This window comes from Colossoma macropomum, unplaced genomic scaffold (assembly GCF_904425465.1).
Source record: "Colossoma macropomum unplaced genomic scaffold, Colossoma_macropomum, whole genome shotgun sequence".
Classification (NCBI taxonomy): Eukaryota; Metazoa; Chordata; class Actinopteri; order Characiformes; family Serrasalmidae; genus Colossoma; species Colossoma macropomum.
The window spans coordinates 35,247,550-35,266,993 of NW_023494795.1; the positions used below are offsets into that span (position 1 = coordinate 35,247,550).

The following is a 19,444-nucleotide window of genomic DNA, read 5'->3' on the forward strand; positions in this document are numbered from 1 at the left end:
AGGCCCAATTAAAACTATAGCTGCCTCGGCATGAGAACTGCAGCCCACAGCAGCACAAGTGAAGAATTACTTACGTTTTTCAGAAAATATGAAGCGTTTTTGCCCGGAAAATGAAATATTCATGATCAGCTGCATTTTTCTTAGAGTAAATAATGCATGTTGGGTAGGAAGAATAGCAACACATATACTGACATATAGGCATAAACATAACATCAAAAAGGTCTCTTTCTTACACACATCCACACACAAAAGGTTACTCACTGTCAGCTGTGGGTTGACTGGTAGTATTGGGCTGGGTGGAGGTTGGTTCATTGGATTGGGTGGTCTTTCTGTCTTTGTCCCCATCTTTGCTTTTCCTTTTCTCTGAAAGTAAAGCATTGCAGACTATGACTTGAATACTGGGAAAACATTAGTCTTGGCCCACTACAAGAACAGAAACATGACTAATTGTTAAATTATGGATGAGAAATCTTCAGTAGACAAGACTATGGGCATCAGATTCTTTTAGAATAGTACTAGGAACACTTTCACAGAGGAAAATCTCAGCTTGGAGTTTTCGACATGACAAGGGGAAGGTCATGTTAAGACGATCTGACACATTTTCACAGTAGTTAGTGTCAGTAGTTTTGGCCAGAAAAAAAGCTAAACCTTACTATCCCTGTTTCGGTAGTGACCCTTTTAGCTAATTTTGAGCACAACTCAAAAACACTAGCCAGTGTACAGCTAAAAAACACAGCTCTGAACAGTTGTACACACAAAATATTTTTCATTGAAACTCAAAAAAGTTTACTTAATTGCAGAAAGTGTCAGTTTCAGTCGTGACAATTCTTAATGTTACATATTGACTTTAAGACTTTGGGACACATTTACAACCCCATTTCCAAAAAAGTTTGAAAAATAAATGCCCATTTTGAATTTGATGCCAACAACACGTTCCAAAAAAGTTGGGATGGGGGCATGTTAACTTCTGTGTTTCATCACCTCTTCTTTTAACAACACTCTGTAAGCGTTTGGGAACTGAGGAGACCAATTGCTGTAGTTTTGAAAATGAAATGTTTTCCCATTTTTGTTTAACATAGGATTTCAGCTGCTCAACAGTGTCCCTGATTTCCAAAAAGAATTTGAAATGTTGATTTGTCGGACCACAGAACACTTTTCCGCTTCCCTTCGGTCCATTTTAAATGAGCTCGGGCCCAGAGAAGGTGGTAGCGTTTCTGGATCCTGTTTATATATGCTCTCTTCTTTGCGTTTATATATGCTTTCTTCTTTGCGCCGAACTGTTTTCATAGACAGTGTTTTTCAGAAGTGATTCCGAGCCCATGCAGTGATTTCCACTACAAAATCATGTCTGTTTTTAATGCAGTGTTGCCTGAGGGCCCAAAGATCACAGCCAGCAAATACTGTTTTTTGGTCTTGTCCCTTACATACAGAGATTTCTCCAGATTCTCAGAATCTTTTAATGTTATTATATCCCGTAGATGATGAAAAGCAAAAGTTCTTTCCTATTTTATGTTGAGAAACATTATTCTTGAATTGTTGCGCTATTTGCGCAAGCAGTCTTTCACAGTGTGGTGGACCCCTCCTCATCTTTACTTCTGAAAGACTCAGCCTCTCTGGGATGCTCATTTTATACCCAGTCATGTTACTGACCTGTTGTCAATTAACCACCATGTGTTTTTTTAAACATTACACAACTTTACCAGCCTTTTCTAGTCCCCGTCCCAACTTTTTTGGAACGTGTTGTGGCATCAAATTCAAAATGGGCATATATTTTCAAACAAACAAATTTCAACATTTGATATGTTGTCTTTGAAGCATTTTCAATGAAATATAAGGTTTCAATGATTTGCACATCATTGCATTCTGTTTTTATTTACATTTTGCACAGCGTCCCAACTTTTTTGGAAATGGGGTTGTACTTCAAAATAATGGGATCTATCCTCTTTTCTCTCCTCAAATAATGGAGCTAAACCGGATCTCAGTACCTTTACTGCATGGCTATGCATTAACTTTTGCTCTAACTTTTTGGGGTCAGCTGATCTACTTTTTTGTCATTGGATTATATTGGGCAATGCTTATGTATTCGGCTGTACAAGAAAAGCTACCTAGGATATATTATTTTGGGGGTTGTGGAGAATGCAGTACATGTGCTTTAGGATATTGCCCCAAAAATACAATTTTATTTGACTTTTATTATAAAGCCACAACATTAGTTATTGTAATTGAACTAGGAACTGATAGAGTGTTCAGGGTGACACTCACTCTACCACTTAGCACTTTAGCACTTTGTACTAAGATGATTTTAGAAAACCCATCACTGACTAGCTATTATTAGTGTTAAATGCTAGCACCAGCAATCATTAGCTAGAACTGACATTTTTACATCCTGCTGCAGATGAGTTTGTTAAGTTTAACTTTAACAGCTTATTTGTTATGTCATGTACAATAATCATTTGCACTTGTTGAATGTTGAATGTTTACTATTATTTATATTATATTAATTACATGATATTATGTAAAATATTATTTTACATAATATTTTACATAATATCATGTAATTAATATAATCATAAAAAATGATACTACTTTAAAAAATAAACAAAACTATCGTAAAATACTGTCTCAGGCACCAGGCAGCGCATTCATCACCATTTTATGCACTAACTTTCTGTGAGGAAGTTTTTAGAAGTTATTTGACATATAAATTATATCTTCTGTGAAACTTAGATGACAAATTGATGCAAGATTCACCAAAGGGCTTCTAATCCTAGGTAGGGGGGAATGTTGCCACTTTACAAGCTTTTCTTTTACTGTGCTATAAAAACCAAATTGACTAATGTTCTGATTTATTTCCCCTAACTGTGCATAGGTTCATGCATGATCATGCTGTACATGCCAGACTCATGCACAGATGTTTTAGCTTTACAGTAAATAGACATTGTTATTAAGGGGGACTTCCCCCATTTTCCACTACGTTTTGAACGATTTGCACGTTGCGCAATTGGAATATTTGGACTGCACAGCTGGGCTAGTTACTTTGGAGCATCTTCACTGATGGTGCAATTAGTCTGAGATATCCACAAACATGGCTCAAAGACACAGAGTGTGTATATGTATGAGTGTCTACACTATGGTTCAAATGTTTAGAATCAATGTTCCAAAGTTTGGAACCAGTGTTTTAAGTAATGTACATCCCCATTTCCAAAAAAGTTGGGACGCTGTGCAAAACATAAATAAAAACAAAATGCAATATGGTGCAAATAATTTAAACCCTATATTTAATTAAAAATAAAACAAAAACAACATATCAAATGTTGAAACTGAGACATTTTATTGTTTTTTGAAAAATATATGCCCATTTTTAATTTGATGCCACCAACACGTTCCAAAGAAGTTGGAACTGGGGCAACAAAAGGCTGGTAAAGTTGTATAATGCTACAAAAAACATCTGGTGGTTAATTGGCAGCAGGTCAGTAACATGATTGGACAGTAACATGAAAAGAGCATCCCAGAGAGGCTGAGTCTTTCAGAAGTAAAGATGAGGAGGGATTCACCACTCAAACAGCGCAACAATTCAAGAACAATGAACAACATAAAACAGCAAAGAACTTTTGCTTTTCATCATCTATGGTACAAAATATCGCTAAAAGATTCAGAGAATCTGGAGAAATTTCTGTATGTAAGGGACAGGGCCAAAAAACAGTATTTGCTGGCCATGATCTTTGGGCCCTCAGGCGGCACTGCATTAGAAACAGACATGATTCTGTGGTGGAAATCGCTGCATGGGCTCAGGAACACTTCTGAAAACCACTGTCTGTGAAAACAGTTCGTCGCTGCATCCACAAATGCAAGTTAAAACTCTAAAACGCAAAGAAGAAACCAGATATAAACAGGATCCAGAAATGCTGCCACCTTCTCTGGGCCTGAGCTCATTTAAAATGGACCGGGAAGTGGAAAAGTGTTCTGTGGTCTGACAAATCAACATTTGAAATTCTTTTTAGAAATCTTGGACATTGTGTCCTCCGGGCTAAAGACCACTCAGCTTGTTATCAGTGCACAGTTCAAAAGCCAGCGTTCATGATGGTATAGGGGTGCATTAGTGCACATGGCATGGTTGATGTGCACAACTGTGAAGGCACCATTAATACTGAACAATATATACATGTTTTAGCAACATATGCTGCCATCCAGATGACATCATTTTCAGGGAAGGCCTTGATTATTCCAGCAAGACAATATCAAACCACATCCTGCATGTATTACAACAGCATTGCTCTATATTAAAAGAGTCCGGGTGCTAAACTGACCTGCCTGCAGCCCAGACCTCTCACCCACTGATAACATTTGGCACATTATGAAATAATAAATACGACAAAGGAGATCCCAAACTGTCGAGCAGCTGAAATTCTATATCAAACCAGAACAGGAAAACATTTCACTTTGAAAACTATAGCAGTGTCTTCTCAGTTCCCAAACGCTTACAGAGTCTGTTAAAAGAAGAGGTGATGAAACACAGAGGTAAAAATGTCCCTCTCCCAACTTTTTTGGAACGTGTTGTTGGCATCAAATTCAAAATGGGCATATATTTTTCAAAAACAATAACATTTCTCAGTTTCAACATTTGATATGTTGTCTTTGTAGTATTTTCCTTTAAAATATGGTTTACATAATTTGCATCATCATGGCATTCTATTTTTATTTACATTCTGCACAGCATCCAAACTTTTTTGGAAAAAATTGTTGCAGATGCATGTATAAATGATTTGACAAAAGCTGTAAAAATCTAAAACCTTTTGAACATATCCAGAATAAACAGAGCTGTACATAATTCCAAAAGGACTGAGAAACCTGTATAGCATCGTGTTAACTATATTATTTATCATTGTTTGACTTTTCATAGAATATTTTAAAAAACTCAATAAAGCTAACTTTTGATGTCTAGTTTATCTTCAGTGAAAAAGCAATTATTGTATAGAAAATAACAAAAATTATTAATACGACTATTTGAGCTGTACTGTATATATGCTCCTGTATATAATACAGTACCTTTGTGATTTTCCTTGCTCGGAGTAGGTGACTCAATGTTACGTTCACTGCCCTGTGAGTCTTTAGCAGCAGTGTAGTCGGCCGATGAGGTTCTCTCCTCTGAGCTCTCCTCCATGACCTGAAACCTCGGAATGGCATCCTTCAGGAATTCCCACACTTTTCCCACATATCGGGATCTAGGAATGCCATCCAAACACAGCGTTAGGACAGTCTACAGTCAATCATCCCTCCTTAAGTCACAGTTTAACCATCGTATTGCAGTGTTTAATCATCCTGGCTTATCAAAACATGTTCAAGCCTAATTGAATGCAACGCGGCTTGTATCCGATTAATGATCTGCTGCGGGATCAATGTCCAAAGTGAAACTAGCCGAACGGACAGGGAGCGTATCTTCCCACACTAATCAATAAGCGGCAATTAGAGGGAACCAGCAGGTTGCTGTTAATCAATACACTGTATGTGAACACTCCAGGTTTATGCCCACATTTAAGACAGACACAACATTAAGGTTCACAGGCAACCAAATAATGGATGGTACATACGGTAAATTAAAAACAGACCATTCCTTTGACCTTCAGTTATGTTTTCCATAATCTTTAGGAATTTAATTGCTACCTTGCTAGGCTGAAAGGGATTTAGGGTTTAGGGAAGGGAATACTGCTAAGTTGTCAGCCGGAGAGGCACTGGAAGTGCCACATTTTTCTGGCCTGCTCTGCTCCTCCCTGTCATGTGTGAGCCAGGCCTGAATGGGAGCAGTTGGAGAGAGAAGCATGGAGCTTGGAACAACAGCAGATTCGCAACATGGAATAAACGACACCAGGAGATCCTGAAGCCTTGTTCTAATATGTACAGATGCACACATGTACACACTACACACCATCAATATTTTATTTTGACTGATCAAACAGGGCAATAATAAATTTCCATTAGAAACAGCTGAAATCCTACCAATAAAGCACTGATAATCAAACATATTGTCTGCACTAAGGGAAGAGAGTTCAAAACCATGGCAATTTATGTTTTAAGGTTTGCGGTTATAAAGTTATTTGTAAGTGAGCTTCTTTTGTATTTATGTTGTAAGACAGTGTAAGTTTGTGCTCTTTATTTTAATTTCAGCCAATAATGCTGATGTTTATATCAATCTGAATTACTGGCATCTTTTAATTTTTGATAACATAAAATTCTTTGCTTATTAGGTTTAGCAAAGAAATACTGTTATACAGGATAATTGAAACATCAGACTGAAAAAAAGAAAAAAAACAAAAGATATATATAGATATTACTGTGAAAAAGTAAAAGACCACTCTTCATTTCTTTACTTTCCAGTCAAAATGGCCAAAATGTTATTCATTTTCTAGCGTCATTTCAACAATATACATATAAAATAAAATATTTCATTATTCAGTGAATATTTCATTATTCTGCCCTGCGATGGACTGGCGACCTGTCCAGGGTGTATCCTGCCTTCCGCCCAATGACAGCTGGGATAGGCTCCAGCACCCCACCGCGACCCAGAAGGATAAGCGGTTTAGATGATGTATGTACGTATGTATTTCATTATTCAGTGATTCTTTTTGGGAGACTTACTTTTAGTTTTTCAAAGAAATCAGCAGAGATATTTTTTCCACACCTCCAAAGTTCAGTCTTCAAAGTTGCTTTCTACATCTCACGATCCAAGTAATTCCAAACACATTCAATGGTGTTGAGTTATGGACTCTGGGGTGTCCATTCTATTGTTCTGAGAACATGAGCAACATCTTGGTTTGATTTGCTTATTTTCTACTTTTTTGTTTATTTACTTTTCTCATTAATGACTAATAGACATTGAGTTGTCTTCTCAGTGCTTCTTCCTTAACTATGAAAGATGGACAGAAACACTTGTAGATTTTTTCAGATCTGAAGCAAGAGTGGAGCTTGATTTTCTCCTCTCTCTTGATCATTTTGTGAACTCCAGTTTTGGAAATTCCTATTTTCCAATTATTTTCCTTTGACTTTCCACTTTCTTATGCAAAGGGATTATCTTATATCTAATGTCCTTAGAAATTCATCTGAAAAAATCCATAATTTGTATGTAATGGCCATTTTGACTGAAGGTTAAATACATACAGTGTCACGCATTCGCCGGTATCACGGGATGATATGGACTTCATTACCCAGAACTCGCACGAGGATCACATGACTGGGCTACTTCCCTCTGACTCGGAGACTTTGTCGGACTCCATTTCCCACAATCCTCTGGGGGATCACATAACTTCTGACAATGTCTCGTGCTCCTATCAGCGCTCTCGTTCTCCTGAGTATTAACTATTGGTACCTGTGTTTTAGATCATATGATCAGGACAGGATAGTTTATAAGCCCGGGCTTTAGTGAAGTTCAGTGCGAGGTATTGCTTCTTTACAAACTTACTGAGCGTTCTTTCTGATCATTTGTCTGCCGTGTATTTTGACCTTTTGCTTTGTTCTCTCGACTCTGCCTTTTGCCTTACCCCTTTTTTGGATACTGTTGCCTGTTATTTGGTGTTCTGTGTTTTTGACCCTCTGGACTTGCCCTTTTGTCTTGCCCCTTGGTTTAGTTTGCATGGTGATTCGATCATTGTTGTGTTTTGTATCTGCTGTTTGGATTTGACCCATGCTTGTTTTTTGACCCAAGCCTTTGCCTAACTCTATTAAAACAGCTTTCGCCCTTTTACACCGCGAGCGTCTGGTTTCTGTTGCACTGTCACATACAGTATAGTGTCTGACTAAAAAAGACTAAAAGATTTGCTGGTACAAGCCACGCCAAACAAGAATGCAGTATAATATCACACCGCCACTACCCTAGAACTAATTTTTCAAACACTTGCCAAATTGAACAAACTCAGGAAAATATGGCAATATCACCAAATTCTAGACAAGTAACTTCATGCCCCTTTACAGACAATCATACGTTTTGCAAGATCAGAGAAGACCACATAAAATTCTACTGGTCTGCATTAACAGTTATTCTAAATTTTTAGCTCCTAAAAATTATGCATCTACATGAATCAAACAAGACAGTCAGTTGCTCATGAATAACAAGTGTTACATCAACACAAAAGTGGGCAAAATGACAACATATCATGATACATTTTGTTATTATGATATACAATATACTTTTCTGAGCATGGACATGGACATTTTCAGTACTTAAAGAACACCGGCCAACTCCATGTTTCATTATAAGAGAGCATTTTTTATCAGCAATTTTTAAATGTGGCACTATTAGTGCACTGTGTCTGTGTGTGAAAATATCTTGATACGTTTTATGTAACACAAAAATGGCTTTATGTATTGCAATACGATATTTTTGCCACATAACCCACCCCAACATTAACACAATTTCTGCCAAAGGACGTAAACTAAAAGACAGCAATTGTGCTGAATTAACATATTTTATTTATTGTGCAACAGGCTGGTATTCGAATCACGTCAATTCAAAGCATTCTTTTCAGTGTATCAGTAACAACTTTTGTCATATCGGTTAAGCCCTAGTACAACACAAATGAAATTACGGGAAAGGAGCTTTACAAAAAAGCAACACAGTAAGATACTCTCTCTCTCTCACAAACACATATTCCCAGTTACGCTCTGCTGTCATGTCATGCTTCACGCTGTTAGAGCAATGTGACAGAAAAACTGTGTGTGTATATACACAATACACAAACATGCACACACACTTCTTTCTCTCTCTGCATGTACACTGATAAGGTCTCAGCGGAAGCCTCCGAACCACTGAAACTCAACAGAGCGTACGAAACAAAACGCCCTGCAGCATTTGCCGAAACAAAGCCGACACGAGCGCTATGCTTCGGAAGACTGCAGAACTAACATGCCCTTGTAAGACCATGACCACAGGTCATGCCTCGTACCACATTCGCATTAGCCCACTAACTCAATCATGAAAGAATGGAAGACATACATGTTGCTGGTCGCTTGTTCATGGGAGGTGCTGAAAGAAGCGTACTCTAAGGGAGGCCAACGTCTGCGGCCATTACTGCCTAATCACTGTGGCATTGTCTATCCAGTCTGGCAGAAAACAAGGCCCATGCCCAATCCCAGAGGGAGAGCAATAGATCAGTGGACCTCATTAGCGCTACATGGCCTACTGATAGAAGGCAGAGAGAGAGTGGACGTCAAAGAGGAAGCTCCATTCGTGGCAATGGTATGCTATGGTATTGCTTCAGTCTTTGTTGCTTAGCAGACCTTCTAATAATTAAGAAAGTGATTACACTTCACTTTTATCATTGTGTACAGTCGAATACAAACATTTGAACATCCTTAGTCAAATGACATGTTTTGGACTAATTATGATTTTGTGAAAATAAGCTAAAATACCCCTAAAGCCATCAGTTGATACAATCATCTATGTTAAATAATAAATTGTTACCTATTAGTTCTGCATTATTGCTATGCCCAAGAAACAACTAAAAATGGCATAGGAGAGTCCCCAAACCACAACACTCATTAAGAATGCTAAAATCTATGAGTTTGCACAATTAAGCCAATTGTAAATGCCTGCTTGCTGCTCTGTTTCTAAACCCTGCCACTTACTCCAACTATCCAACAAGCTGTCTCTATGTTTAAAAAATGTGACAGAGCAGAAACAAAGCTCATACAGTAAAGATTTCAGAAGCATATGAATTAAAAGTAACTAAAGCTAACAGTTCCACACGCACAAACATAGATTTTGCTGCTTTTTACTCAGGTTTTGGGTCTTTACTCTCTAAACGTAAGTCCCTGAGGCTTTACTGAGCCAGAATAAACCTGCATGGATATGCGTAAAGCTGTTTAGGCCTTCTCACTAAGCTAATGCCAGCTATTAGTGCTAACATCTACTAGTTCATCTGCAGTTCTAGACGCACCCAAACTTTTGCATATAACTGTACATTAATCAGGTTGGTTAGTCAGTCTTACTAAGTGGTCAAGGCATTTTGGACAAAGAACTTGTCATCTTTAGAACTTATTTTCTTAAGGTTGGGTAACGAATGTCAATAAGGACTGGAATAACGTTAGGCAGTGCTACACAATGACAGGCATGACATGTAAGCAGGAGTCTTTCAGAGCGATAGTCTTGGGTAATAAATGTCAATAGAAATAGGGCAATACGCCATCCACGTCCCATGAGGAAAATGGTTTGCTATGTAAATAACAGAGGCACAGTATGAAAGCTGTAGTGAGCAAGAGAGTCTTACTGAAGGGGTATTATCTCTGGTATCCAGCCGGTCAGACAGTGGATGACAGTGAACTCTCCCAGCTCTCTCCTGGGGCTTGGCACCACACTGAAGGGACACACAGTGACAATGGCAATGTCAATTCCAGCACCAGCGAGCATCAATACTAGTGCTGTCCTCATGGTTAATTTAGGCCATTTTCCCTACTTGACTGAGCCATCTTGGTTATTTCCCTGTAGTGACCTGTTTGAGTGCAGGCCACACTCAATGCACAGTCACAGACACTATATTAGAGTAGCTGAGAAAGATGAAAAGAGCATCAATAACTGTATATAAAGAAACAGCTCAGTGTTAGTGAAGAAATTAAAACCATGGACTTGAAATCCTGACTGAAATGAGCTCCACAGGGGAACTGAGGGTTCCTTTTGGTTGCATTCCCACCATGAGCAATATCTTTCTATATGCTGTATAACTTCATTATGCAGCAGTTTCATGAAATCAGATGACTCTTTGTGCGTGTGTGAGCATGTGTCAATGTGTGTGTGTGTGTGTGGCCTATTGCTCTCTCTCCCTCTCTTTCTTGAAGAAACCAGATGGCAGATGCACTAATTGTGCCTCACGGGATGCTGTATTCAAGCAGTCCGGCAGCTATTAATTAACTGCACCATTTCACCGCTCTTCTTTTCTTCGTGCTCACACCAAGTCAAACGACACAACATCACTTGCATCACTGGCTTAACCCCTTAAACAAGGAACAAGTGACTGTACGTGGACCCACACTCTCAAAACTACATAACTTACATAATTTTAGTTACTCAATAAGTAGTTATTGTATAATAAATCTTAAGATTAATAACTGAATAATAAGCCTGCAAATAAAGGAGGAAAAGTGACATTGCCTGCCACTTCTTCAGGTGAACTGCTGTTATGTGTGTGCAAGTGTACATGTGTCTGCATTTTCCAGAAGGTCCCAAAGGCGCCTCAGGAAATATATTGCTGTTGTTTTGTTGTTTCCTGTGAACTTTCCCCGCACATGATAAATGATTCACAGATCCCAGCAACTCCTGTCTTCTTGAGTTAGATTAAACATTTACACACACTGACCTTTGACAAATCCACCATTCAAACATCCATTTGGCACATTCATAAAGGGAGCCTTAAACCCTTGATTTATCAAGGTTAAGCAAGCCTAATATTCCTGTGAGTGAGCATGAGAGAGCATGGCAAGGGCCTTTCTTGGCTTCACAATGTTATCAATTTTTAGAGCATCTAACTAACATCATTTGATTCTGGGAACTTTATTTGATTGCAGAGTTTTGTCACAGTGATCTCATGAAATACTTACTCCGTACTGGCTAGCTTAAGGATAGCTTTAGTCAATAGCATAGGCCAGAGCTCTGACTGGTTAGTGGTAGCAGGAAGCAGCAGATTGCTCTTCTCATCAAACGGCAAAGAGTCATCAATAGTGATCTTCCTCCAGCAACCCTGAGACAGAGAGAGATACAGCATCTTGCAAAAGTATTCAAACCACTTAAAAGTCATTAGACTCAACTAGATTACAAATGACACTTTGATGTTTTGTGCTGTGTCGCATTTTATTTTGAAACTCTAACCCCAAAATGAATTGATGTAAAGTGATATTGATTTTATGCAAGAAAATTACTAACTGAAAAATGATGTTTGCATAAGTATTCAACCCCTGCGCTATGGAAGCTCCAAGTTAACACAGATAAAGTATATGGCCCTATCAAGGTCTCAGTTGGCTTAACTAGGCCATTGCCTGTGAAAAGTTCATCTTTTCTGGATATAATACACGATTAATTCCAGTACCACTGGTCAGAATGTGAGTCTGATCCTTTTCCTCATCAGGGACTGGGCATCTTCAAATGAAGAACGGATGGATGGCTCAAAACCCAGGGAGATACTGCAAGCCAACCAGCTTCAGTCTGCCAAAAAGCTAAAGCTTTTTAAAAAACTTCACCTTTCAGCAGGATAATGATCCCAAGCACAAGGCCATAGCAACACAGGAGTGGTTGAACAACAAAAAAGAGAATGTTTTATAGTGGCCAAGTCAACGTCCAGATCTAAACCCAACTGAGAATCTGTGGCACAATTTGTAAATTGCATTCCACAAGCATCATCCAACAAACCTGAATAATTTTTTTTTAAAAAGATCTGCTGACAAATAATGAATTTTCACTTTGAATCTTTACTTTAAGAGCATACTGGCTTGCACGAAAAATACTGGCTGACAAAATCTTTGTATGTGTCATTTTCCCTGTCACTCTTAAATAAATTTATATTTCAAAAAAGACCAAATAAGTGTTGACAGAAATGCTTGTGCAGACTGCAGGAAAATTATCATAGCCATCATGAGACATGATTTAAATTAATCTGGGACAGCTGCCAGTAACTAATCAATGATAATTTGTACAGCTGAAGCCTTGATGAATAAAACTGGTACTCATTGATTTGCTGCAAAAAAAGTCATTCTCTCATGTCATTTTAACTGTGTTTTTTTGAGCACTACCTCACTTAAGATAAAATATTCCCTCTCGTATCAGACTCAACTCTACACCAAACGACTCCAGACTAGCTACAAGTGTCGAGAGTTAGACAGCCTTTCAAATGCCCAGAGTGCATCAGTGTAGGGGTACTGTCCTTGACTGAAGTGTACTTGAGTTTGATTGCAGAGAGAGAGAGAGAGAGAGAGAGAGAGAGAGAGAGAGAGAGAGAGAGAGAGAGAGAGAGAGAGAGAATAGGTCTGCATATTTAACTTTTTTGTGGGTGTATGTTAATGTTGGGTGGTAATTTATGTTTGTGATCTTAACCACTGTCTTTTTGGGTTACTGCAAAGCTCTATATAAATATAATTTATTATGATACTAATTATTATTATTATTATTCTTAGTAGTAGTAGTAGTAGTAGTATAATACACTGAGACAGGAGTCTGAAAATTCTGTCCGAACTTTTGGAAAAGCTTGAAATATTTCAACATTTCAGACTTTCAACTGACTTGAACTTTAGACTAAAATTCTTTTGCTTTGAATGATTCCATATCTTAATTATGTTTATTTTATGAGAATAAGTGACTGAACATTCCATTTTATCACTACTACCATAACACCACCAAAACTTTACCAAGTGTTTCAGTAGTGACTGATTTTAGTTCATTTTGAGCATAACTCAAAAACGTTAGCCACTACATGACCAGCGTTGAACAGTTGGACACACATAAAATCTTCATTTTCATTTCATCAAAAGACAAAACAAGTTTACTTAATTGCAGAAATTATGTTTTGGTACTGACAAGCTTTTCAGACTTTAGGACACGTTTACTTAAAAAACAATGGGATCTAACTGCTCACCATGTGACAGCATTTTTTCAATAAAGCTTTTTTTTGAAAATTAAAATTATTAAAAATTTAAATCTTTCAACTTCACTTTAGAAAGAAATCAAAAAGATCTTAAAAAAAGGTAAAGAAACGTCATTATTATTTTCACATGTTGAAACTTCGGGGTTAGGGTTTGGGACTGCCACCTCCCAGTAGAAAGTACCCTATAAATTAAGATTTTGTATATATTTGGCTTATCAATATCTCAATTAATGTCTTGGGTTTGACAAGATGATTACAAAATCCTTGCAAATATCTAAGGTCTGAATCCTTAATTGTCATTTTATTTGTCCATGATCTACCCCTCTGCCCAATGATCGCTGGGATAGGCTCCAGCACCCCCCCGCAACCCAGAAGGATAAGCAGTTTCACAAAATGTGTGTGTCCATGATCTAATGGCTATTGTTGTCAGTGCATGGTATCAAGAGTTATTCTGTCAGGTTTCATTCAGCATTTTGGATGATGATGGGCCAGTTTTGGAACAAATTCTGTTGTACTCGGGTCAGTTGCAGAATCAGAACTTTGAATGATGTGAATTGGGGGGGGGGCTCAAACAGAACGTTGTCAAGCTTGGATTGGGTTTGGACTTGGTCAGAAAATTTTCAGGTTGTATTCAGGTTCATACCAAAATTTCAGGCCTGACTGAAGCACTAACTTCTGGGCAAAATACACAAAGTTATTTTCACATTATAATGTGAATTTTCTCTCCAAACATAAATTTCAAATATGATCATATGGTTATGATTATTAGCAAGAGCTGATCTATAACAAGAGGCTACATGTACTCCGACAAAGCATGTCAGTTCAGAGAGCAACCAAGGCCCATGGTGATTTATAGAGAGGCACTCTCTCTGTGGAAGAAACTCACTGGTATACGTAACACACACACACACACACACACACACACACACACACACCCAAACACACTACGCCCGGCTGTCTGATAAGAGCCGTGTTCTCACTTAATCACTGCCTGCAGGATGTACGCGGCAGTAGGTGTGGAGGGGTTCACCTCTTAATCACGCTTCACTGCCTGCCAGCCAGCCTCAGCAACACACTGAGGTCAGTGTGGGCTTCCTCTAATAAGGGCGCCACAGCGTATTTTTTGGGTCAGCACTGTAAGAGGTTTGAATGAGTCAGAATTTCCCCGTAAGTGCTTACTGTTACAGTCTCTCACAGGTGGAACTGCTGCACTGGCTTTAACCCAAACTGACCGACTTTCATTAAAAAAGTAGCAAGTGTTAATCCTTAGAGGTTGCAGAAATAGGCAATAATAACAAAAGCATATTGCAATTTTATGGTAATAATTTCAAATTCAAAATGCATGGAAACAAGCAGAGAAATTATGTTAAAATTTATGGAGATATCTCTGTTTGTAGGTAAAAGAGGAGATATTTTATTATGATTTAAACTGAAAATGGAATGTTACTGCTGTGCATACAGTCTTGTTTTATATAAAGAAAAGCTATCCCTTAGATTCTGGCTGGAAGTGATGGTATTCTTAGATATTGAAAATGCTGGATCAAATATCAGTGGGGAAAAAAAAAGAATGAATCCAATCCAATCCTGTAAGTATTGGCCAGTACTGAAAGTTTCAATATTGGCATCAGAAAAGAAAAAGAGATACCGCGCTACCTCTAATTTTGGCCATGTTTTTTGACATATTTTTATATTGAAATAAACAGAAAATACTGGCGCAGACAACTCACCATCCAGTAGAGTCTAACCACGTACTTCCCATAGATATTGTATTGGGGCACGTGGTCCTTCGTCACTTTACATAGGGAATAGATGTGTTCCCATGGCCTCCAGGGATTAGGAGCCTCACTCGCCATTCCCACTGCTCCATTGCAGACTTTCCACACAATGTAGATCTCACTGATGATCCAGCGCATGAGCTTAGGGAATGAGATGTGAGCAGCAGTGAAAAAAGGCAAAGTCCATCAAAGCCTTATAGAACTGCACCAATTCACAGTGCACTTAGCATTGTTTTTGTCTTGCTGCCCAGCTCTGTTTATATGTTCAAGCAAATATTTGTCTTACTGCCCAACTCTGTTTTGTCTAGCAGGCACCCAGACTGGTGGGTAAATCATTTATATTGACAGGAAGAGAAAAACTCTGCTGTCCTTCATACTATGTGATGAGAGCACAATCAATTGTATTCTGATGGAACCCTAAACGGCACTACCAGGACTCCACCTGCGCACTGAACTGGTTGAGGTGAACAAGTTGAGTAGATCCAAACAGTTCAGTCTGTCATCTTCTAGGTCAATCTGTGATACCGACAATGCAGCAGACGTGGCAATGGAAATGTCTGTGAAATCAATGCTAGAAGCAAGTGTTTTGTGACTTACCTCACTTGAGAGTAAATGCTCATTAGCTGAAGTGAGATCAAAGGTTGATTCATTCTCCACCACCACAGGAGCCTGACACAACGTGAATAAAATGACAACATTTTAATATCAAGTTACAAAAATCATCACCAGCTCAGTGTATTCATTTGGGAACGATCATAACTGATACATCTAATCTCACTGAACCATCATTAATTTTGTGCCAAAAGGTGGTCTCTCAGAGCTGCAGATCAACTCTATTATGAATGAAGACTTCCCAGACCAGGCCATGGAGACTTTAGGCTCCTGTTTAAAATGCATTTATTCATTAAGTACTCCCTCCCTCTCTCTACGTTTCCTCCTCTCTCTGTGCCTCTCACCCTCAAAAAGTCTATTTTCATCACTCTCACTGATCATGCTGACCCGCTGCAGTCCGCGCTCTGTGGAGGACAAGGCTCTATGAATGCTTGATTATGAAGCGTTAATGGACTTTAAAGGCTCCCTAATCAAATCTGAATTAGACTCTTTGGAAATGCCCGCACAGTCAGAGGGGGAAGACTTCCTTCTGTCACCCTGGCCCACTGTCGGCATGGAAATGAAACCAAGGGGCTGACCCTAGTTCATTCCGTCAATTAGACCTCTTGCACGCAGCCGAGCAAACGGCAAGCTGATTGGCTTCACCGCACCAGCTGAGCTTGAGAGCGTCCATGGCTGCGGCAGATCTCTTGTTCTGTGGCTTCGGTCCATGACCTGCACTGATAGCTACGAACCACAAGGCAAGCGGGTGTAATTGTGCGCTGCTTCTGCTGAGAACGAGGAAATTTAATTACAACACTGGCTCATGTGAGACCAGTAGAAAAAAAGCAGATTTCTTCAATTAGGCAGAGAAACAGAGCCAAGGACTGTGCTTCCACTAAATACATGTGATTAAGAAAACAGAGCCAACAGACTGCACAGCTGACTGAAGACATGTTTTTTGACATTCTCTGTGAGACGACATATTCTCCAGGCTACACCCTTGGACGTGGGCATGAAAACAAATGCAAAAATGAGACTCTCTGCAATATTGCACAGTTGTTGTTTTCCCTGCTCGAACTCACTTGAAGGGTTGTTTTGTGGCAGAGAGAACACTAAACTGTCTTGTAATCAGAGGAAATGGAGCACAACAAAGTTGGAAGGACGCTGAAACATACCAACCACTCTTCCGACTCACACATCCTTACCTTGTTTACTATGTGCTCTGAAGGGCGTTTCCAGGTGTGAACTTTTAAAGATGCTGGGAGCTCAACCTTCCCCTCTGGGTCCTCAAAGAATTGCTAAAACAAGTGGTAATATAAAGCATTTCAGTGCAATAATATTACAAGGAACAAACAAAGATGTTACATTCTCTGTTTCCCATGCGTAGACAAGCCTCTTTCACAGATAACCATACAATGCTGAGGCAAAAAAAAATTTTTCACTGGCTGTGCACGGGCACTTACACTGAGTGGACTCTTCCCGGCTTTTCCATCCTTTGCCCCTTTGGCTGCGTCCCATTTCTCTGCACTGACCTCAGCCTCATTCCATTCAGGCCAGATAGGGAAGCGGCTCCTCTTCAGCTCCCCTGGGCCCTCTGATGCACTGACCACTAATGAGGAGACCCTAGAGCGTGCGTATTACATTTTCTGTCACTAAAATGTTTCTTCGTGTCTTCGCTAATAATTATATTGTATGGGGTGGGCAATAAGACAATTTCTATCATTTTTGTAATAAATTTTGTCACAATATGCTTGAGAATATCATGTATATCAGTATCTAAAAAGCACTGACCAAATGCAGGTTTCGTTACAAAGAGACCAGAATTAGGCCAGTTAGACCTGTTTAATGGGATTCAGTGCAATGCAATGTGTGAAATGATAAATAAAAATAATTGTAATATCATGACGGATATCGAGTATCGTGAAAATGCCTGTCGTATTGTATTGTGATGTTATATTTTCGCCATGCCGCCCACGCCAATATGGTGATGTTCACCCGTGAGGTAAAGGTTAGTTAATTTAAGGAAATGAGTTGTCATTCGCTATTGCACATTAAATACAGAGATAATAATGAGTATTTTTTGTTGGCTAAATTAGTCCTTAGTCTAGCGAGATAACTTTATGTTTTTACATCTCGTGGTTAGCTACTTAGCTAGCTTAGCTAGCTAACTACGTAGCAAGTCAGCAAGTGACTGTATGTCATTCGTTTGCCAGCTATCAAGCATAATGGTTCTTACTCTTTAGTGGGCGACTGTCCTTGCGATGAAGGGACGCGACTGGATGAAGACTCCTTTTTCTTTGCTGGCTGCTTCGACATTGTTTCATGAGCTATTCCTTTTCCATTCAGTTATCGCTCGCTGCGAAAGATAACGTTAACTTTATTCAGCAAGAATGATAAACAATGACTAAGTCTGACTTGTTTTGCTAGCAATGACTGAGGAAAGTTTGAAATGTTGCTAAGCGACGACGCCACGTGGGACCGCCTGTCGTGCTCTGTGGGTTTCCAGCTTGTGATGTCAACACAAAAAGCATATTCGTGTGCTAGAAGTGTAGAAATAATCGATCATCGTAAGAAAAAAAAAATATAGGATCATGCTCGGCCAGTTTGGTCATCAGTCTGTCACCAGTCTCATGAATACATGGTTTGACATGGTTTAGGTAGAGATACTGGGGCTCGGGAGAGGAAAGGGGGAGGGGAAGTAGAGGAAGAAGGTGAAGGGGGTCTGGGGTCAGGGGAGAGTAAGGATGTTCTCACCTCAGGAGGAACAATACAGATAAATGTATTGTTGCATGTGTAAAAGGATATGTGTGTGTGTGTGAATATATATATATATATATATATATATATATATATATATATATATATATATATATATATTCGGTTGGTGCACTATTCTTTGTTTGAAAACTCCAGCAGCACTGCTATGTCTGACCCACTTGTACCAGCACAACACACAGTCTGTGTCTGCGTGTGTGCGTGTGTGTGTGAGTGTATATATATACACTGCTCAAAAAAATAAAGGGAACACTTAAACAACACAATATAACTCCAAGTAAATCAAACTTCTGTGAAATCAAACTGTCCACTTAGGAAGCAACACTGATTGACAATCAATTTCACATGCTGTTGTGCAAATGGAATAGACAACAGGTGGAAATCATTGGCGATTAGCAAGACACACTCAATAAAGGAGTGGTTCTGCAGGTGGGGACCACAGACCAATTCTCAGTACCTGTGCTTTCTGGCTGATGTTTTGGTCACTTTTGAATGTTGGTGGTGCTTTCACACTCGTGGTAGCATGAGACGGACTCTACAACCCACACAAGTGGCTCAGGTAGTGCAGCTCATCCAGGATGGCACATCAATGCGAGCTGTGGCAAGAAGGTTTGCTGTGTCTGTCAGCGTAGTGTTCAGAGCCTGGAGGCGCTACCAGGAGACAGGCCAGTACACCAGGAGACGTGG

General features: G+C 39.2%; 1 protein-coding gene across 1 annotated transcript in view; it reads right to left on the minus strand.

The window, feature by feature from the left end:
* adgb (androglobin) overlaps positions 1 to 18,448 on the minus strand; it is a 70,441-nt gene extending 51,993 nt beyond the window's left edge. The window contains exons 1-9 of the mRNA XM_036582304.1: positions 18,219 to 18,448; positions 17,446 to 17,605; positions 17,188 to 17,280; positions 15,986 to 16,057; positions 15,341 to 15,529; positions 11,581 to 11,720; positions 10,257 to 10,343; positions 5,047 to 5,222; positions 262 to 363 (exon numbers count right to left, since the gene is read on the minus strand). Of these exons, the coding sequence (XP_036438197.1) occupies positions 262 to 363; positions 5,047 to 5,222; positions 10,257 to 10,343; positions 11,581 to 11,720; positions 15,341 to 15,529; positions 15,986 to 16,057; positions 17,188 to 17,280; positions 17,446 to 17,605; positions 18,219 to 18,298 (1,099 nt within the window). The 5' untranslated portion in view covers positions 18,299 to 18,448. The remainder of the gene's footprint in view (positions 1 to 261; positions 364 to 5,046; positions 5,223 to 10,256; positions 10,344 to 11,580; positions 11,721 to 15,340; positions 15,530 to 15,985; positions 16,058 to 17,187; positions 17,281 to 17,445; positions 17,606 to 18,218) is intronic.
* Positions 18,449 to 19,444: the final 996 nt, after the last annotated feature.